This window comes from Podarcis cretensis (assembly GCF_951804945.1).
Source record: "Podarcis cretensis genome assembly, chromosome: 8".
In the NCBI taxonomy this organism is placed as follows: Eukaryota; Metazoa; Chordata; class Lepidosauria; order Squamata; family Lacertidae; genus Podarcis; species Podarcis cretensis.
Window position 1 is genome coordinate 38,384,676 of NC_137177.1, and position 22,201 is coordinate 38,406,876.

A 22,201-nucleotide genomic window follows, 5' to 3' on the forward strand; every position below is an offset into this window, starting at 1 on the left:
CTCGTTTTCTTTTTATAGGGCACTCCCCAGTCTGTCACTTTTTTCTAGTGGGATTCTGTCACATACTGGCAAATTCAGGCAATGCAATTACAGTTGGTTGGGAGGTCATGTGCAATAAACCTGCTTCCCTCAAAAGATCAGACTTTTTGGGCAAAGTTAATTGTGAATAATGCGGTTACAGAAGAAGTTAAGATAGAGAAAGGGACACGACAAGGCTGCCCAATCTCCCCTCTACTTTTTATTTCAGTCCTGGAGATATTGCTGAACATGATTAGAAGGGACCAACAGATTCAGGGTATACAGGTCGGAGTGAAACATTATAAATTAAAAGCCTATGCAGATGACCTAGTTTTGACATTACAGGAGCCAATCCCTAGTACTAGAAGAGCCTTGGAATTAATACAAGAGTTTGGTCAAGTGGCAGGGTTTAAACTCAACAAATCAAAAACTATGGTTTTAGAGAAGAACCTAACACAAATGGAGAAGGACAGGTTTCAGAGAGAAACAGGTTTAACAGTGGTGAAAAAAACAAAGTACCTAGGGGTGAATATGACTTCAAAGAATGTTAATTTATTTAAGGATAACTATAAAAAATGTTGGTCTGAAGTGAAAAAAGATCTTGAAATATGGACAAATTTAAAATTATCCTTACTGGGTAGAATAGCAGTAATTAAAATGAATGTATTGCCAAGATTACTGTTTTTGTTCCAATCACTACAGATAATTGACAAGATGGATTGTTTCAAGAAGTGGCAAAAAGAAATTTCTAGATTTGTCTGGCAGGGCAAAAAGCCCAGAATTAAATATAAAATTCTTACTGACGTGAAGGAGAGAGGGGGGTTTGCCCTGCCGGACTTTAAACTATATTATGAGGCGGCAGCTTTTTGCTGGCTGAAGGAATGGCTACTTCTTGAGAACACAGACATTCTTGATTTGGAAGGGTATGATAATGCTTTTGGATGGCATGCATATTTGTGGTATGGCAAGGATAAAGTACAAAGGTCGTTCAAAAATCATATTGTCAGGAAAGCGCTGTTTAATGTTTGGATCAGATACAAAGATCTTTTGGAGAATAAAACCCCAAGGTGGCTTTCTCCAATGGAGGCTAAGGCCTTAAAAAAACTTAACATGGAATCTAAATGGCCAAAATATTGTGAAATTTTGGAGCAGGAGGGAGATAAATGGAAATTGCAGAGTTATGAGAAACTTAAAGATAAGGTGCGTGACTGGTTACATTATTTTCAAATAAGAGAGGCCTATAATATGGACAGGAAAATTGGCTTCCAGGTGGAAAAATCGAAGCTGGAATCTGAATTATTAGAACCCAGGGTTAAGGTATTGTCGAGAATGTATAACTTGCTGCTGAAATGGAATACTGAGGATGAAACGGTTAAATCTGCTATGATAAAATGGGCACAAGATATTGGTCATAACATTATGTTTGCTGACTGGGAACGGTTGTGGACCACCGGTTTGAAATTTACGGCATGTAATGCCTTAAGAGAGAATATTATGAAAATGATGTATAGGTGGTACATGACCCCAGTCAAGCTTGCAAAAATCTATCATTTGCCCGATAATAAATGTTGGAAATGTAAAGAGGTTGAAGGTACATTTTTTCACCTTTGGTGGACGTGCCCAAGGATTAAGGCTTTCTGGGAGATGATTTATAATGAAATGAAAAAGATATTTAAATACACTTTCCTAAAGAAACCAGAGGCCTTTCTCCTGGGCATGGTCGGCCAATTGGTGCCAAAGAAGGATAGAACCTTTTTTATGTATGCTACTGCAGCAGCAAGAATACTCATCGCAAAACACTGGAAGACACAGGATCTACCCACCTTGGAAGAATGGCAGATACAAGTAATAGACTATATGGAACTGGCAGAAATGACCGGCAGAATCCGAGATCAAGGAGAAGAGTTGGTGGAAGAAGACTGGAAGAAGTTCAAAGTTTATCTACAAAATCATTGTAAAATTTATGAGTGCTAAGGGCAGTGTAAATGAAATGATGGGGATCCAGTGATTATGATTAGGATAAGGAAGTGTACAAAGGGAAAGATAAAGGATAAAACGAATTTGAATGAGCTTGCTGAAAAAAACTTTTAAAGTGGAATACAAGAAGGGAAGGCGGGAGGAAGCAAGGAAAATAAGGTTTTGAAGACCATTAGAATGAACCAGAGTTGTCTTTTAATGCTTCTTTTACTATTATGTTGAATTTTCTGTATGTTTTTTTTGTTTCTATGTTTTTTTTTTATATTGTTTGTATTTCTGATGTCTGTTGTCTGTTGTTTTGAAGTTTGTTATATTTTGTGAAACTTAATAAATATCATTTAAAAAAAAAAAAAAAGATCAGACTTTTTGAGATAAGGAAAGTAATGGGAAAAATCTCTGGAAAGTGCAGGCTAACATTTGCTTGACACAACTTTGGCCACGTACACACCATACATTTAGTGCACAGTTAAAGCACATTACTGCTCCAAAGAATTATGAGGAAACTTATTTGTTCAGGGTGCTGCGAACTGTAGCTCTGCAGAGGTCAAACTATAGTTCCCAAGATTATTTGAGGGAAGCCATGTGCTTTAAATGTATGGTGTGTACGCAGCCACTGCCTAGCACCCCCCAAAATGGCTGAATAGTCAGTAAATGACCAACGTTGTCAGCCTCCTTTGCAAACAAATCAGGATGGATCCTCAATGAACAGGATGTCTGGAACACCCATAATCAGCTTGTGGAATTCATTGACCAAAGTAAAGATTCACTGGTTTTTAACACAGTGACCATGTGCAGCAGTAAGCCAGTGTTGGGGGGACAACAACATTGAACATTAGCATATAACGCTTTAAATCCCTCTTCTTCAGTGTGAACCATAACCAGGGGTGTAGTTAGGGGGTGGCCCAATGGATCTCAGCCCTATATCTTTTGCTGCTCAATAGTCTCATTTGCCTGCTTTTGAAACTTAATTCTTTTGCTTATAGAGCAGCTGCGCCCACTCCAAAGCCGCCTACTATCTTAACGTCTCAGAGGGATCTACAGGTTGGAGCTCCTCTGAGCAATTTTTATTCTTAATACTCTAATATTAAGCCCAATTTCAGGTTTTCTTTGCGAGGGGAGCGGGACACTGCTGCAACATAAAACATCTCTTCTATTGGAGTTTTGTTACTGTAGATAGCAGGTGCATCTCAGAACCCTTCATCATGGATGGGAACTGAATGCCCCCCAGGGCTTAACATTTGTACCAGGGGCCACTAGACGGCAGAGCTTGTTTTCAACTGTTAGGAGAAATCAATGTAAAATAAGCCTGCTACAGTGTAATATGAACATACTTTTACTGCATCTTTCTGTGCTGGAGGGACACAAGAACATAAGAAAGGCTTGCTGTGCACCAGGCAAGTGTCCCATCTTATCCAACATTCTGTTCTCACAATGGCCAATGACATGCCAACCAGATTTGAACCCGAGGACGCTCTCTCCTGCTGCAATTCCAAGCAACTGGTTTTCAAGAAAGACGCAGTGGCTTCAGCAGTGTAGGCAGAGCATAGCCATTGTGGCTTGTAGCCGTTGGTAGCCTTATCCCACATGAATTTGTTCAGTTCTCTTTTAAAGCCTTTCACTGTACCACATCCCCAAGTTCACGTAAGACCAAATATCTGAAACTGTATAAGGCAGCTTCCAACGAACCCGGGAAATAGTGTTGGGCTTCTTACCCCTCCCTCCCTCATGTGATATTGTTTTATTGCCTAGAAATCATGCTGTTTAATTGGCTTCTTTATTGGTTGTCCAGTTTATTGTTCTGCCATTGTTGGGTATTAAAATGTTGCAAACCGCTTTGGATGAGCTGGACCAGGAAAGCGGCTTTAAGAGACCAATTAACAAATTAATAAATATGAGGAAACGAGCTTCTGAGCATGCCGCAAGTACACCCCACTCCCAACCAACCGCAGCACGTCTGGCTTCCACAAGATGTGACTTCCTTACCCCTTGCAATTTAAGAAACTGAATATTGGCTCCACGTATTTTTAAACCCTACCCAGTCCCAAAACGAGAAGCGAGGGAAGGCTGTATTTTATTATATTTTATTGGAGGAGACGGTGCAGGTGGGGTGGGTGGGGCGCCGGAGCGTATAAAACGCTACAGGCGAGCCACACGCTCTTCCTCAGGCCTCCTTAAGGCTGGACTACATTTCCCGGCAGGCCTCGAGCGCGACGCGCGTTGCGTCACGCCCGCCTGCGGCGTCCCTTGCTCCAGCTGCTTCCTGGGCAGTCCAAGATGGCGGCGCGCTGGAGTAGCGAGAATGTTGTGGTGGAGTTTCGGGACTCGCAGGTAACCGGGTCTCCTCGGCTTGCGCCGAAGCGGGATGGCTGGCGGGGCTTTTGTTTTGAGGTCTCTTCCTTCCCATACAAGTTTCTTCCCTGGGAGGGGAGGGCAGCAGCTGTCTCCCCCTCTGTTCCTTCCTACCTACCACCCATGGGTGGGGTGCACCCATGTCCCTTGACGCGTCACACGGGGTGGGGGGCGTCCTCTGGTGTACTTGGGGCACCTCTCCTTCCTTCGTGGTTTGCTGAAGAGGGCTGGCTTCGCCTTAACTGAAAACTTCCAAATCCAGTTTTGGGCAACACCTTTGTCAGGCCAACCAAAACGCTGCAAAAAAATCGAGTTCTGCAGAACTCTTCACCAGACTTGATGGCAAGCCCAAGTGTATGTGTGTGTATGTGTGGAGGGAGTTTTTAAGAACATAATTTATTAAGCGTGGCTGTGTTCAAGGCTGTAGTCAAGGTCTAAGAGTCCTGTGGTCACCTAAGAGGCCCATTTATTTACAGTAGTTATATACCACTTTTTAGGTAGACCTCACAAAGCTCTCAACATAAGATTGTTACAGCAAGCATTTTTTGAAGGTACAATAGAATGGAAAGGGCAACTTGTTTAGAAAAAGAGCAATATGAGGGGTTTTCAAATAGTAGTGTGAGCTTAGTTTGTATTTAGTGGTGAAAGGTCGGCGGTTCGAATCCCTGCGGCGGGGTGCGCTCCCGCTGCTCGGTCCCAGCGCCTGCCAACCTAGCAGTTCGAAAGCACCTCCGGGTGCAAGTAGATAAATAGGGACCGCTTACCAGCGGGAAGGTAAACGGCGTTTCCGTGTGCGGCTCTGGCTCGCCAGAGCAGCGATGTCACGCTGGCCACGTGACCCGGAAGTGTCTCCGGACAGCGCTGGCCCCTGGCCTCTTAAGTGAGATGGGCGCACAACCCCAGAGTCTGTCAAGACTGGCCCGTACGGGCAGGGGTACCTTTACCTTTATGCTGTATGTTGCTTTTAGATGCCTTTCTACAAGATCATGAATAAGCTTAATAATAACCTTTTTTTCCAGATGATGGATACCAGGTCTACTATTTTTTCTGAAACTTTGCCAGCTTAACGGGCATTCATGGCCCATGTTTTTCATAATAACATCAGGTCAAAGGCCAAACTAGTCTAGCATCTTGTTCTCCTAGTGGTCAATGTGATGCCTCAAAGGGAAGCCTGAAAGCAGGACCTGAGTGCAACAGCAACTCTTCTCACTTGGGATTCCCAGCAGCTGACATTGAACAGTGGAGGTAGAACAAGTGAAAGAACTAACTTCAGAATTATGCAACAAATAAGGTGCTGTTTTTCATGATGGTGCTGGTATTGAAGAAAGTGTTTTTATTTTTCTTCACTCATCTCTAGAAAGGCTCAATTGTGGTTATTAAAACATTATATATTTCGATTTGTAGAACAGCAGCAAAAAATATTATTAAGCGCTCTGACCAAAAACCTCAGCAATTTCCAGGTAGTCCACCAAAAAATCATTGTATTGCAGCATAAGCTTTTGTGGACTTAAGCCCACTTTTCAGGAAACTTAAAGGTAAAGGTAAAGGTACCCCTGCCCGTACGGGCCAGTCTTGACAGACTCTGGGGTTGTGCGCCCATCTCACTTAAGAGGCCAGGGGCCAGCGCTGTCCGGAGACACTTCCGGGTCACGTGGCCAGCGTGACATCGCTGCTCTGGCCAGAGCCAGAGCCAGAGCCGCACACGGAAACGCCGTTTACCTTCCCGCTGGTAAGCGGTCCCTATTTAATCTACTTGCACCCGGAGGTGCTTTCGAACTGCTAGGTTGGCAGGCGCTGGGACCGAGCAGCGGGAGCGCACCCCGCTGCAGGGATTCGAACCGCCGACCTTTTGATCGGCAAGTCCTAGGCGCTGAGGCTTTAACCCACAGCGCCACCTGCGTCCCTTTCAGGAAACTTACGCCATAGTAAATAATTTTGTTAGTGCTACAGGACCCACCTGTCTCCTTCTCCCCACAAGAAACACCCTGGTGTATCATGCAAATGGTTCATCTAGGCAAGCATCCTTACAATAGCCAACCTGCAGTCTCTGGGATTAATTAGGCCTGGCTCAAGTCTCAGGCTGGTCTGTGAAACCATTCCCTGCAAAGCATGCTGATCATCATGTGCAGGCACTGGGGGAGATATTTCCTGCATTGTTACCAAATAAAATTACTCAGGAAAGAGAAACAAGCCTCCCTCTCCCTGCCTCTGGAACAGTAGGTGCTTCCAGTGGTTCCGGCCATTGACAGCATGTGATTCTTTGAAAAGTGGCGGGGGAAAGGACAGGTGTTTTTCAGAGTAGGGAGCATGTGGCTCTCTAGATGTTGGACTTGGATTTCTATTGGTCCTAGCCAGCATGTCCTGTGGTCATGGATAATGAATGATGTTAGCTCATAGAATCATAGAATTGTAAGGTTGGAAGGGACCCTGAGGATCGTTTAGTCCAACCTATGTTATGCAGGAATCTCAGCTAAAGCATCCATGGCAGATGGCCATCCAACCTCTTCTTAAAAACCTCCAGTGAAGGAGAGTCCACCACTTTCCAAGCGAGACTGTTCCACCATCAACAGCTCTTGCTGTCAGAGAGCTCTTCCTGATGCTTAGTCAGAATCTCCTTTCTTCTTGTTGGCATCTGTCTCAAGACAAGGGACAACGGAAGAGTGTGCCATTGGGGGTGAAGTCAAACTGTTGCATAGTTATTTCCTGTGGCTGTAGAGGCCAATACGGGAGATACATGCTTTATTGCAGCTGGGGCAGATGAAGGTATCCAGTTTCACTGTTACAAATGCACCATGGTGTTTCTTCTCTCTGCTCCTCCCAGTGGTCATTTCTCATCTGGTCACTGCTGTGGATATGTGACCTGACTCTAGGCACTGTGGTGGTCTACAAGGAATTTCCACGTAGTGGGGTTAATGTTGTCTGCCTTCATGTAGTGTTGTTTCTTGTTGTAGTCCAGCAACATCTGGAGAGCCACAGGCTCCCCATCCTTGCTGTATCAGATGATCCTGTGGTGCCACTCATGATGCTACTTCTTTGGGCAGATAGTATCACTTAGTTCCAGCCCCGAGACCTCTTAAGCCAGGGACAGTAACTGTTGAAAGTTTATTAAGTGGTGAATAATGTGCCCTTGTCTACTCCTCTTACTGGTGTTGTTGCCAAGGGGGAATGGCTCCGCCATCTCCCAACAGGATACTGGGCTTCTGCTTATCAGCTAGATGGATGGGTGTCTATTTTGGGCGGAGGGTAAAGAAGCTTCCTTTTTCCAATAGTGGTAGTTTTTATTAATTCATTTCTGAAGCTGTTATTACAGAGCTGCAATAATAGCTTTGCAGCTAAAATGAGACCCTTTACCAGTGTGTTATCTCTGTACCACCTGAAAATTCCGTTTGTAATGTGCTCAACTTGTACAGCATCCTTGTACAGTAAGTTGCCGTCGTTTCCATCTTGTAGATGGTGAACTGATTGTGGTCTGCTGTTCAGTTTCAAAAAATCAAAAGCTTGTCATGTGAGAACTGAATTTACACAAAGATACAGCGATCTGTCATACTGATTGGTTTAAAAATAGTGTTGAGGAAATTTAACATTTGTAGTTAAGTCTTCCTGAATATTGCATTGGGGTATGCCGTAGGCAGTTTCTATGAATATAGCTTGTTCCTGCTAATTTATTCTATATAGCTGTTGGGGAGTGCCACTTCTAAAGTAATGTAAAATAAGTGTACTTGTGTTTCTTATAAAGAGATTGAAGGCATGCTGCACTTAACCAGTGCCTACTTTCAAAGCTTGGTGGAAACAGAATCTTCGTCACCATCTAGCATGCAACCTTTTTGGCAGCTGTGTCATATCTCATGTTCCATTGTGGGAATATGGTCATTTGTCCATAAGAGCATGGGCAAAAGTTCATTATTGCAAGGATGATTTCATAGCAGAAAGCAATCCTTGGAGCATGAGCAGCGCGTGGACAGCTCATGCCATCCAATGATTGGTCCACGTAGTATAACATGATCAACTGCGTGGTCTGGTGTGAGAACATGAGACTAATGTATTGTATTGTCTTTTATCTGCTGACTGAGGCAAAGCTCTCTCCTTGAATTTGTATCTTTTCGTGGACACACAATAAAGGCTGTGCTACAGCAGCTTCTAGAGAGAGCTGCGGCCAGACTTCTTCAACCCATCTTGGCGTGAGACTGATTATTTACGGATGGCGAGCAGGTTCTCGTCATTCCATTGTGACTGCTGTTGGAGTCAGTTTATCTTTCTATACCATTTACTGGGACCCAAGTGGAAGCGGTGCTGTCGCTATTGGGTTTTGCTTATGGGCTTCCCATAGTCTATCTGATTGACCACTGTGAGAACAGGAAGCTAGACTAGATGGGCCTTTGGTCTGTTCCAACAGGGCCTTTTTTTACATACTTTAAAAGGTTACAGTTAGTGTTGGAAGAAGCACAGACTAAACATGCCCTTTCATCATTTAGCACTTCAGCACTATTGTATCTGACCGCAGCAGACAGTACTTGACAGGAATTTTGGACAACTCTGTTTAACCTGTCCAGGCTTAGATGAGACCCATGCAGATTGTGTGCTCTTTGCAGAATGGTTCAGGGTATGGGAACTTCTCCTGTCATCTTGTTCTACTTGAAATGAGGCTTAAGTGTGCAACTAGGAGCATGAGAAGAGGCAAGTATAAATAAATAAAAATAAAATATCTCTCCTCCACATCCTAGAAAACTCTTGAATGCGTGTGAATGCTCCCTGTGTGGAAGCCCCTCGTTCCAGAATATTACTGTTTTGGGAACCAATTCATTAAATAGAATAATGCATATATCTACTGAGGAGTATCTGTGCAGTATGTTGTGGAATAAGACTGGCAAACTCTCTTCCTGAAAGGCTTTTCAAGTGCAGCATCCCCAATACATAAGTCACAATACTTTTCTGCACCTAAACTGGAGGGGGATGGCAGTAGTTAAACTTCATGGAAATATGTGTGCAGATGGTGTACTAATAATTTTTTTTACTAGGATTAGGATGTTGGTCAGTTGACTATCTATTATTTGTCAATATTTGATTGCAGCAAAGTGTGCAATGAAGCCTTTTTAATTGCATCATGATGACATCTGATAGTATAGACCAGCATGTGGGATCCTTGCTTGTTGAATCCTAGTTTTCCAAGACTCTAGGAGTAAATGCGTACACATTAATGCTATTGAGAAACAAATACCCTGAGGACCCTTCAATCAAAAGGTGGGGTACATAAACATTCAAAAGAGATAACAATCTCAATCAGGAAAGACCTTGCAGGAACCAGAGGGATAACAGCAATTGGATCTCTGCTTTCCAAAAACTTAGATCATGGAGCCTAGTTGGGCTCTAGGAACAGAGATATGTGAATCTTTTGAGTGGAATTTGCAGCAAACCTAAAAATTGTTACTGAGCTGCTGGAGTCCTGTAGTGGCTCCAGATTCCTTGCAAGCTTTGCAGCTGCTTCAGTGCAAGTCTGCTAGCAGGTATTTCTATAATGGGAGCAATTACGGATGCCCCAAGGACCCACTTGAAGGAGATTCTGCTGTTGTTTGGCTCTGGGCAGACTTTCAGAGGTCATGAAGAAATCTTTCCCAGAAGGCCAAGCCCTTTAGGCATTTTCTAATGCTGGAATTTCTCCTTCCAGAACTGAGCTCATCTTTCTCTCCATTCCTCCCAACAGCTGTTGTGTTTACCTACTGACCTAGTCTGTCACATTGACAGTGTAGAAGCACAGCAAAGAGAGGCTGGAAAGGCAAGCGTTTCATCTGCTTCTAATCACTTGCTGCCTTTCATGGTGTTTCTCTTTCATTTCAAGGTAGTCTGATTGCTATAGAGCAGTGCAATATGCTTGCAGATCAAGTGCTTTTAATAAAACAAGTTTACTGAGTTTGCATTGCAGGCTCATTCCATTTGTCTATGCCTTTCTGGGAAAAGTACTACCAAAACACTGTAGTAGCTGCTCTTTACCTGCCTTGATTCACTGCCAATTTGAGCAAAGTAGTTGGGGTGCAGGATGTGATCCTTGTTAGGTAGATACCGAGTTATGCCACTGATGCATCTAGCTTAGTATTTTCTACATTGACTGACAGTGGTTCTCCAATCTGAGATGGGTCTTTACGTAGCACTGCCTGGAGACGCCAGGGACTGAACCTGGGACCTACTGCATGCTTTACCACAGAGCTACAATCCTAGGTCTTACTGGCGGACTCAGAACTTGGACTCCAGTATTGATTTGCTTGTTGGGATTAAAAGCTTTATGCTAAATTTTACTACAGCACCCAAATAGAAGTCGAGTTACTGGTTTGAAGACAAGGTAGCACAGCAGAGCTCTAGCTTTAAGCTAAAGTGTTGACCAAATGAGTGACACCCCCCAACTCCCTTTTTGAAGAGCAGGGCAGGTATTTTGGATTAGCTGTAGTTGCTGAACAGTCTTCAAGGGGAGCACATTGCAGCAATCCTGCCTTGAATAACTGGATAACTGGCAGGGCTATCTCTTTCCTTGGGGAGGGGGTGGACATGGTGTATTATGCTCAGTTTTAGAAGGTCATTCCTGCCACTCAGGCTGTTTGAGTTTCAAGGGATAAAGGCAAATCAAATAGCATTCCCAGGCTGCATACCAAAGCCTTTAGCAATTTTAGGTTTTATGATATGTCTTGTCTACTTCAGGTTCTTATCACAGGCTTTTCCATTGTGCTTGTGTGTATTTTGGTTTGCAAATATGCTTGTTTTTTAGTGCTCCTGAAAAAGGTTGTTTTCAACCAAAATGTCATAATCCTTTTTAGTTTTTCATGATAACTATTCTTTTAATAGTAACAACTAGTACTATTTTACTGCCCTTCCCTTTTCTTTGCTTCCATTACTTATGTGGAACTTGCAAAACGGGGACAAAAAAAACCCCTTGGCGTGAAGAGGTGCTGCAGCCCTTTAAATTGGGTATGCTTGGATTTAAGCATACTGAGTATATATATTTAAATCTCAGTATCTTTGGAGCAGGTGATTTGTGCATTTGCAGGCAAGAGCTCACTTGACTCCCCCTCTGCTCTAAATTGAATTCCTTTCCTAGGCTTAGAGTGCAACCCTACTCGTGCCCACGTGAAGGTAAATCCTGTTGTTGTCAGTGGCACTTACTCTCTAGTAAGTGTGTGTAGCTCTCCTTCCTAATTGTGTGTTTAATCAGGTTTATTTCATCCCTATCAGGTTGACTCTAGTGGTCTCTTTTCCCCACCACCAAATTTTCCAACCTAACATTCTCTTCTTTTTCCTAAGCAATGAATGTATTGACAAGCTAAGCTAATGTGAGGGACCTTATTTCTCTCTCTCTCCTATTTTGCAGGCAACTGCAATGTCCGTGGACTGTCTTGGGCAGCATGCAGTGCTTTCTGGGTAAGTGCCAACACCTTTGGGATAGAATTGCAGTTAGCCCTGGCAGCTGCTTGAAGGTGGATGTGGAGGGAAGATGGACACATCTTCTTGGGTTGATGTTCTTCCTCTTCCTAGTGCTTCACATTCTCAGTGGGGCAGAAGAGAAGAGATTGATAGCATAAGTTCAAGCCCCAAAAGCATAAAAGACCCCTCCTGGATCTGACTCTAGGATCTGTTCGGTCTAATGCCCTGTTTTCATGACTGGCCATTCAAAAGCCTCTTCTGGGAAACAGAGCATGAAGGCAACCCCCACCCCACTGATTGCTGTCAGGATGTCCTGTTTAGAAGCACACTGTCTCTCAAGGTGGAAGCTCCATTTAGTTGTTGTGGGCTAATAGCCTTTGATAAGACCTAACCTCCTTGAATTTGTACATACCAGCCTTTCCCAGTCTAGCCCCTTCCAAAGGATTTGGGCTACAGTTCCCATCAGCCCCAGTATCAATACTCCCATGATAGCTTGGGACTATGGGAGCTGTAGTCTTAAACTTCAAGGTGGGGGAGGCGGTTGTAAACTTTTAAAAAAGCTGTCTGTTACTAACGTTTTCTACACCTTGTAGCATTGAATTCCATATGTCAATTATATGTTGTATGAAGAAAGACTTTGTTCATGCTGAGTCTATGCCATATTTTCCCTCCCAGCAGATTTTTTTAATGAGATGCAATTTATTTTGGCAAAGTCTTAAAAAAAAAATTGAGGCACAGGTCACTGCTCAGATCCAAAATCATGAGGCCTTGACTTCGGAGTCTTACACTTTGCCTCTCCCCACACTGCTTCTTTTCCATGTTGCTGATGTTTGAAGCCTTGTTCAGTCTTATCCTTAATCCCATCTTGCATGTATTCAGCTCTGTTCAGTGACCTTCAACTTCTGCTGATTTGATTATCTGATGTCCTCCTGCTTGTGTGTTTTCCAAAGTCTAACCTTCATGCTTCTTTTCATCCTTGTATGCTGTTTCTTTCCGTAATGCCCTATGCAGACATTAGTTCTCTACATGTAGATGTGGATTGATTGCACTTGCACCAACCCTGCCCCTCCTGCCCCCTCCATGCTAGGTCAGGACATCAAAAAAATTGAAATTAGCATGGGGGCAAACAAAAGGATGCCTTCACTCTAGTGTGGCTGCCCTTTATTTCATACACAGCTCAACAAGATACCAACATAAACCCTCCAACAGCATAGAACCCACCCTTCACTGCAATCAACTGAATACAACTAGTCATGCCCTGGGCTCCCCAATCTCTCCCACTACCAACGAAAATTAATAAACGAATAGATGCAGAACCTATCCACATGACAGTGACACAAAAACCATGCACATACACTATGCAAAAGAAGAAAAAAGCATTACCCCCTTCTTTCTCCCACCTCTCTCTCCCCACCTCTTTCTCCCCCCCAATCCTCACAATGCCTATGATAGCATTATCTCACACCAAATGTAGATAGGACTCCATGAACTGAAAACGTAGTCACTATATGTACGTTTGCTATCCATGAAAAACTTTCAATAAAAACAGTAAGGAAAAAAGAAAAAAAAGAACTGAGAGTGTACTGGCAGAGTATCTGAACAAAGTTGGTGCAGCTTTGCACCCAGCTGTTCCCCAGGTTGTTTCTAAGTCTTTGGACATTTATTTTGCATGGGGGTTCATGCCTGTTCCTTCTTGCCTTCCCAGAGTGATATTTCGTAACTCTCATTTTATATTTTGATGTGACAACATTATCCTTGTGCTAAATATTATATTCAAATGTGCCTGCCCCTGATAGAATGCAGTGCTTATCATCTGGAGACAAGCTCATTTTCAGTGAATATACCATAGGTGGTGAATGCCAGCTTTTGCCATGTGAGAGCGTGTTCAAATTAATTTTTTATTAGGTAAAGGCTGGCATCATAGAATCACCTTGTGGTCAAAAATCTGAGCTTGATTTCAGCTTCTCAAGCCAGGCAAGCATCTAAATTGTGACCTAGTTCTTGCAATCCACAGACGAGGAAGTAAATCTGTTTCAGGATGACTGGTATGAGTTCATCTAACTGGAAGGCTGCTTCTTCCATACAGGGTTTTTTGTTTTTCCAAAAGCCCCATGCATAGAATTGGTTGGGATCATTTGCCTTGACTTACTTGTTTGCATGGAAAGAGCATTCAGTCATGTCAGCTCCACCTGTAGTCTGAAGTGATACACACCAGACACATGTTTACACTCCCTTCCGTTCTTTGACTGAGAAAGGAATGTTGGACATAGTTGTCTCCATATCATATTCTGTGATATTTTTAAGCCTCTTGGGAGGCATTCCATGGTGGTGGATCTAGCTGCCCTCCCTGTCAGTCTCTCTGGCGTAATGTCACACACCGTGTAGGACTTTGTGTCTTTAAGCCGTCTGACCGTGTAGCCTTACATTGCTGTCAGCCAGCGCCTCCGTCAGTCCCTTGGAGGAACCAGGCCAGCCACAAGCCTGGCGTCCAACTAAGGCAGTTTGCATTAGCCTGGCCTGGAATATGTCATATAGGATTTTGCTGTTGTGAAGTTCTGCAGCAGCAAAGTTAATGTCCTCTTGTTCACGGCTGTCTTTAATTTGCATCTCTTTCACTTTAACATTTCACGATTTATGTCGCAGAGCCAGTGTAGGGTTGTGGTTGGAGTGCTGAGCAAGGAGGCCCAGATTCAAGTCTTTGGTCATGGCTGTGAAGCTTAACAAGAGATGCTGCATGGTTCTCGCTCAACCTCATGGACCTTACAGAGGTTCCCAATACTCTGGTGTGACTGAATAGCAGAATCCCATCAAGCTTAGCTTGTTTACCAGGGGCTGGGGTCATTGGGAAGAAAGTTTATCTCCAGCTTCAGAACCATCCTTGAATTAAGTGGCTGCCACCCATTGCTTTCAAGGAAAGTCTGAGCTGTTCATGGGAGCAAAATCTGCCCTCCACTCATGATGAAGTGTAGCTTAGCCCATTTTGACCAGCATTGATAAAGATCCATCCCCCCCAAGCAGTTTCAGAAACAAGATGGAGTTTGTAGGTGGTTGACTGTGCTTTATTCTTCTGGTGCTTTGGAAATCGTACGTGCATCAACTCACAGGCTGGTTCCAGTGTGATGCTGCTGATGTCTTCTTTGTGTGTTACTGTCTCTTGCAGGCGCCGCTTCCTCTACATTGTTAACTTAGATGCACCTTCTGATGGCCACCGCAAGATCTCGCGCCAGAGCAAATGGGACATAGGAGCTGTGCAGTGGAACCCGCATGACAGTCACTCACACTACTTTGCTGCGTCGGTATGCTCCATGCTGGCCCTGATCCTGTGATTACATTTCCTCCCAATTGGATCCCAGGAGTGCAACAAATCTGTCCCAACTAGCTTGTGGGAATGGGGCTATGTTAGTGTTCAGAGTCCCACCTTTCCGCACATGGTACCCTAAACGGAAATAACAATAGCAACAATCATGTTTATTCCACACACCCCTTTACTCTGCAATCAACCTGCAATAATCAGCCCCTTTCAGTTCTTGGGACAGGCTGCTTGAATTCCACAGAACTTCTTGGAAGCTTGCCCACATCTGGCCCTTTCCAGTGTTACACATAAAAACACATTCCGCTCTCTTCTAGCCACTTCCCTAGAAGCATTTTAAACATTTGGTGAGGGAAATGTAACATTGGACATGATCCCAAGTCATGTGTGTGTATGTGGCCAGGACATCTTCATTCACGGACAGGGATTGGAGGCAGCACAGTTAATGACTCTATATGGCCCTTTTTATCCTGTCAATCAGGATATTTCAAGGGTTTGCAGTGGAGTAGTTGCATTGCGTGTTCTTATAAATGCTAACTTTTCTTGGTTATGTGAAAAGTTAAACATGTTTTCTGGTGGGAAAGGGTGCTCCTCTTTCCCAAGATGGTCATCTAGAAGATTTGCAGTCATAAGAACATAAGAAAAGAATAAGCCTCAGAAGGGAAACAAACCATAAGCCCAGTTCTGAGCAGGAAATGAGTGGAGCAAAAGCTTTTCAGCAGTTCACATGCTGCTTGTTCATATTAAACCATAGGTTTTTTTAAAACGATGGTTTCATATGATGTGTGGACCAAAGCACAATTTGTTTTTGCTAAACTTTATTTGATGATCAAGGCAACTAACAAACTTCAGAATCAGTAAAGCATTCTGAGGATCAAAATGAACCAGCAAGCCATTAAAAACAGGTGAGGTTGTGTAAATAAAGGAGAACTTAAAGCAGCCAAATCAATTCTCGTAAGTTGTCTTGCATCATTTAGGAAAAATTAAATGGGCAGTGCATTGATGCATCTCTGTGGGGATTTCATTTCAGACTCTTGGGGGTGTGGTGTGGCTGGGAGGGAGGGAGGAAGAGCTGTTGTAGCAAAGATGCTGGCAAGCTAGTTTCTCCTGTTGACGTGCTTCAGAGCAGGGCCTTTCCTGCTGATTTTAAAGGGTGGTGTAGTGTTCCAATGCTAGGGAGCACTTCTGTAGTTACATAGCACTCTGCTGCCCGTGTTGTGGCTTCTCATGTCTTCTGTTTAATTTCAGAGCAACCAACGAGTTGACCTGTATAAATGGAAAGATGGTAATGGGGAAGTTGGCACTTCCTTGCAAGGGCACACACGTGTGATCAGGTACGGCCCTGGGGAGCCCTAGCGCACTCCATTGTCATGCGGGCCAGTGAGCCTTGCACACTGGCTCATGGTGTTGGGAATTTCAGTCCTGATGTGATGAGCTTGATGCTTGGACCCCCCTCCTTTTCCCCCTCTGAAGCCCCCCTTTTGGCCTTCCCTGCTTGGAGTGCATGAAGTGCATCAGTCACTGCTGCAGTAACTTTGGTCTCATAGAAGCATAGAGTTGGGAAAGACCCTGATGATTATTTAGTCCAACCCCCTGCAGTGCTGCAGTATGGAGCTGTCCCTTATTGGGATCAAACTTGCAACCTTGGCGTTATCAGCACCACAATCTAACCAACTGTCTGCGGACATGCCCAGATATTCCAGCTTAGCAAATCCTGAGTTTGTCTGGACATATTTTCAATATTCATGCAGTGAATTGAGGGAGAACAAGATTAAGCACCCCCCTCTCATCCTGATTAAATGATGGTCTCAGCAGCAACAGGGTGTTTTTCTGGTGAGCTGGAACTCCCCTAGTCCCCAGAGCTGTGCTTTTCAAACTTTTTACCTCTTTGCATGCCAGTTTGTTTTCTGTGAAACTGCTTTGCATTACGGAGGATTCAGAAGAATATTCCAGGACACAAATTCTTTTGGGAGCTGGGGTAGCGTAAGGGCTAAGGGACTGGGCTACAGGTCATGAAGTCTCCATTTTGAATCTCACCTCTGACATGAGCTCGATAGCTGACCTTAGGCAAACAGCACTCTTGGTCACGGCCTCCCTATTTGAAATATGGCTAATAATAATACCGATGTACCTTGCAGGGTGTTAATGTATAGGAAGCATCATACAGATGTTAAGCAATATTGCTCTTTCTGTGGCTGTGTTATAGGGAGATCTCAGTAGTAGTGGGCTAGCTGTTTTTCAGGAACACTGTTTGCCATCATGGATCTTGTTTTTGTGGAACCTTCTGCTCCAGGGCTGTGGTGGGGAACATTTTAATCTCATGGGCACTCTTGTGGGATGAGGTGGACACAATCCAGTGGTGGATGGAACCAGGGGTAAAAGTGGGTGGATCAGCAGATGTGACTCCTGCCTTTTATACAATGTGCTACATTCCAGCCACACAAGTGAGTTTTACACCCCCACACACCCCTTTCCATCCTCCAAGAGGTATTATATTTCAAGAACATATTTTAGCCAAACCAAAGCACTCTGGGGAGGGTCCTGGGAGCTCCCTTTGGCCCATGGGTTGGAGGTTCCGTACCTCTGCCCTAGAGAAACACAGTGGCCAGGAAAATTAGCAAAGGGCATGTAGCTAAAGCTCCCTGGATGACGCTTTCTGTCTTTGGAAAAGCTGGTCTTTGGAGCTGTGAAACTGGGCCTATGGGGCATTGTGTTAAGAAGGCAATGAACAAGAGAATTACCAATGACCATGCAGAGTCTGGTGTTTGCAGCTGTCCAAGATACAGTGGTGCCCCGCAAGACGAATGCCTCGCAAGACGAAAAACCCGCTAGACGAAAGGGTTTTCCGTTTCGGAGGCGCTTTGCAAAACGAATTTCCCTATGGGCTTGCTTCGCAAGACGAAATGTCTTGTGAGTTTTTCCGACTTTTTTTCCCTTTCCACCCCCTTTTTCTAAGCTGCTAAGCCACTTTTCTGCTTATCCGATAAGCCGCTAAAAGCCGCTAAGCCGCTAATAGCGCTTATCCGCTAAGCTGTCAATGGGCTTGCTTCGCAAGACGAAAAAACCGCTAGACGAAGAGAATCGCGGAACGGATTCTTTTCGTCTTGCGAGGCACCACTGTAGATCCCTCTTGCTGATGCTCCCCCCCTTCCCTTGTTTGCAACTTTTCTAGTGATTTGGACTGGGCAGTTTTTGAGCCGGACCTGCTGGTTACCAGTTCGGTTGACACGTACATCTACATCTGGGATATCAAGTAAGTGCAGAGGCACATTGGGAAAGATATTGCTGGTCTTTATGGGAGCAAATGCCCGTGTGGCACTTTGGACTGCTGCCACTGGAGCAGGATAGTTTGGAAGGGTGAAGCTGTCCATAGTAATATCCTCTTGGTGAATGGGTTTTGCTCTTTCATATTTGGGATCATGAAGGAGCCCTCCCCAGGCAAGTGAACTAGAAACCCCAGCAGCCTGTGTCTGTAAGGCCCCTGTGCATTCTGCACTTTGCCTCACTAGCATAGTCCACCCCCCCCCGCCGCATTGTGCAGAAGCTACCATGCAGCTGAGCTTCAGTTGTGGGAGCTGGTGGTGGCTGAATGATTTGTTGTCCGCCTAGGTCAGTCATTTTCAAATTCATTGCCATGAGAAATGAGCAAATAATAATAATAATAATAATAATAATAATAATAATAAAGAAAAATAAAAATAATAAAATTTTATGTAGACCTTACCCTCCCTGGCCAGGGCGGCTAACACTGAATATAAATTACAATAAAACATAATAGAAAAAAAGAAGAAAGAAAAAAAGTTAATTAAACTATTAATGAAAGCTCAGAGTCCTCAACTGCAGAGAAGATTGCCTGCTCTGTCTCTGCATAGTTTCCTGGCCTGGCCTGGCCCTCTTCTGTCCACCTTTTCTGGAGGCAAGTAATGCTGTTGCCTCACTGTATCACATGTCACTGGTCAAAATGAGTGAAGTTTGTTACCCCCAAAATTCAAAACTTACTGAGTGTAAGAACTCTGCGTCTCCAGTTTTAAGTTGGAGAAGCAAAAATTGAGAGGTACTAACCTGAATAGAGAGGGAACAGTATGTATGCTTATGCTGGTATTGTTGTATTTCAGGGACACTCGGAAACCTACTGTCTCACTTTCTGCCGTCGGTAAGTACCAGTTGGTTAGGTGGAATTTGAAATATTGGCATAGTATTTCACTCAGTAGTTGGTGTTAAGTGCCCTGCAAAAAAGAGGTCTTGGCACTGGTTTCCAGTAGCCCACAAGGTGTCCAACCTGTGGCATGCCTGCCACTATTGGAGCAGGCAGTAGCAGATCTGGCAATGGTATTAAACAGCCTTCCTCAACCTGGCGCCCTCCAGATGTCATGCCCTACAACTCCCATCAGCCCCAACTAGCATGGTTGTGGCGGGTGGGAGTAGTAGCCCTAAGTATGTGGAGGGCACCAGCTTGGGAGAGGCTAGCATAAAGTGTCAACTTCTGCCTTACTCAGACTTTATTTCAGCAGCATAATTTAGGACAGGGCAGGGGAGACATTTTGTTGGTGTTCTTGCTAAGGCATTGTGATCCAGAGCTTCTTGGCAATCAGCTGCAAATCACCTAGGAGTCTTCCAGTAGAGCCCAGTCTACCTTTTGCCCACACCTGTGATAACCTATTTTTCAAACTTGACCCATGCCCCACTTGCCCAGAAAGTTGCCTGCTGCATCAGTAGGAGGCAGATGAGCTGGCTTGGTTCTTGGCTGGTGCCCTGGGCTGGCCTTCTCAGGTGGCTGTGCTGCACCCTGCAGCATTCCGTACTACGCCTCTGGTGACCACTCCATTTTCGAAAGCTCTTGCCCTATTTGTTGTCAATTATTTGTGCCCAGCAAGATACAATACCCAGGCTGGGCTTGACTTGACATCTCACTTGCATTTGCTGTGTCGTCGTCATACTCACCTGACCATACAGCCTATTGGCATGTTGGTGTTCTTTTAAATTGTGTGTGTGCTCTGTTCCTTCTGCAGCTGGTGCCTCCCAGGTAAAATGGAATAAGAAGAATGCCCACTGCTTGGCAACCAGCCATGACGGGGATGTGCGCATTTGGGACAGACGGGTGAGTCACTGTTGCCCCTCTAAGGGAGATGGTTGTGGTCATCTCTTGTGCAAGCTTTCAAATGAAATCTCTTCTTGCAGAAACCTGGCACTGCGGTGGAATATTTGGCTGCTCATCTCTCTAAAATCCATGGCTTGGACTGGCACCCAGACAATGAGAACATATTGGCTACGTCCAGCCAGGACAACTCTGTCAGGGTAGGTGGGTGGGTGGGGCTGGGTTTTGAGGGCCCTTAAGCCCAGTTTTGACATGGGGCTTACCTTTCAAACTGGCTGAAATGTGAACTTCACTAGCCAGGCAGGTGGAGAGTTCCAGTTGTGCTGGTCCCTGCCAGTCTTCACAGCCATTGGGGGCCACTGGGAAATGAATGGAGGGTATGTGTGGGCACCAGCCCATTTTGAGGGAAGGGGTGCCCTGGTGAATAAGCAACCAGTCTTTTCCAAGACTCCTTTCCCATACTCCTTGCTGCATGTCACAGTGTGTGACGCTGCCACAGGCTAAAAAATCATTGCAGTCTTTGGGCATCTTTGCATTTTGTTTTGCAAAAGCTGGATCTGCCTGTTTTTGTGTGTGTTGTTATATTTGTTTGTGAAGTTCCATCCATGTGCAGTGACCCTGTGCGGTAGCTTAGGCTGAGAGGTCAAAAGTCACCCAATGAGCTTCATGACTGACTGGGAACTTGAACCTTGGTCTCCCAAGTTGTAACCCAACATTCTTAACCACTGCAACATACTGGCATAACATAACCTTTCCCCTAATGCAGGGGTGACTCACCTGAGGCCCTCCAAGTGTAGTTGGTTTCCAGCTCCCATCGGCCCCAGCCTAATGTGGCCAACAGGGGTGATGAGAGGCGAAGTCAGGCCACATTTGCAGGGTCAGGCATTCCCCATCCCTGCTTGAAAGCATCATGGCTTAAGGCAGTTTATAGGACTTTATGGGTCATTGCTTTCATTTTTTAATTATACCTGGTAGCTTTCAGAGAGGTGGTGTACTGAGTGCACTACTCTTACTGAGCTGTGTCTTTGGCCCAATTCTAGCATGAGGAGGGCAGCAGCATTTTGTTTCCAGACTGTTTTCAAGGACAGCCCTCCGCAGAACATATTTACCAGTACATTAATGGTGGTGACAAGGGCTTTTTCCTCTGAGGAGGGCCCCAGCTGTCTATTCTTGTGTTGATTAAAAAGCATTTCCAGCTTCAGGTGCCTTCTGGGTATCTGGCGACCGGAACCAGGAAAACCCCAAGATGTTATAGCTGTGTTTCCTGTAGCCAGGAAGCTTCTTTCAGATATGCACATGTCTTACTACTGCTAGAAAGTCCTGCCAATAGAAAGGATGGCCTCTGCTCCCCTTTCTCAGTGTGATTGACAGGGGTGTGATGGGTGAGGTTTGTGGGCAAGCCAGGGGTGGTTTATACCTTCAAATGATACATGGAGCAGGACTGGTCATCTTAGTGTGGTACTTGATGCTGAAAGGACAATGGGTAGCCCACATACTAAAAATCCTTCATGAATACCCCAGTCCTCCAGTGGGATGTTATTCCAAATAGCATATGTACACTTACTGAAGGCCAGAAGTCCTTGCCACTCTGGCCATGTTGTAGTGCTCTTGTTGTGCTGTGATCTCCCAGGTGTGTGTATGTTGCTGCTGGTAAGCATCCTCTTCCTCCTCCTCCTCCTGAACTGGCTTGTTATCTCTTTCGTTGAAGTTTTGGGATTACCGACAACCCCGAAAATACCTCAACATCCTGGCATGTCAGGTTCCTGTCTGGAAAGCCAGATACACGGTAAGGACAGAGCCAAACTGAGAAAGCTGGTCAGGCAAATACTCAAAGAGAAAAAGCATATTTATCTGTTTTCAGGTGATAGACATACTTTGCTTCCCCGAAAATAAGACAATGTCTTATATTAATTTTTGCTCCCAAAGATGCGCTAGGTCTTATTTTCAGGGGATGTCTTAATTTTCTATGAAGAAGAATACGGTACACATTTATTGTCTAATTGTGAGTCAGCCAGACTCCGTCAGGGCAGAGCGAGCAGCAGGTGGCA

The 22,201-nt window shown here is 44.6% G+C and overlaps 1 protein-coding gene across 3 annotated transcripts in view; it reads left to right on the forward strand.

Moving 5' to 3' along the window:
- The first annotated feature begins 4,244 nt into the window (after nt 1–4,244).
- Nucleotides 4,245–22,201, forward strand: part of WDR59 (WD repeat domain 59) — a 44,507-nt gene continuing 26,550 nt past the window's right edge. For 2 of the 3 annotated variants that reach the window (XM_079989061.1, XM_079989062.1), the window contains exons 1-9: nt 4,245–4,323; nt 11,696–11,745; nt 14,909–15,044; nt 16,307–16,392; nt 18,231–18,311; nt 19,174–19,211; nt 20,068–20,156; nt 20,237–20,353; nt 21,862–21,939. In XM_079989061.1, the coding sequence (XP_079845187.1) occupies nt 4,270–4,323; nt 11,696–11,745; nt 14,909–15,044; nt 16,307–16,392; nt 18,231–18,311; nt 19,174–19,211; nt 20,068–20,156; nt 20,237–20,353; nt 21,862–21,939 (729 nt within the window). In that variant the 5' untranslated portion in view covers nt 4,245–4,269. Of the gene's footprint in view, nt 4,324–11,695; nt 11,746–14,908; nt 15,045–16,306; nt 16,393–18,230; nt 18,312–19,173; nt 19,212–20,067; nt 20,157–20,236; nt 20,354–21,861; nt 21,940–22,201 lie in introns of those variants that run through there. The other variant, XM_079989063.1, reaches the window with a different exon arrangement.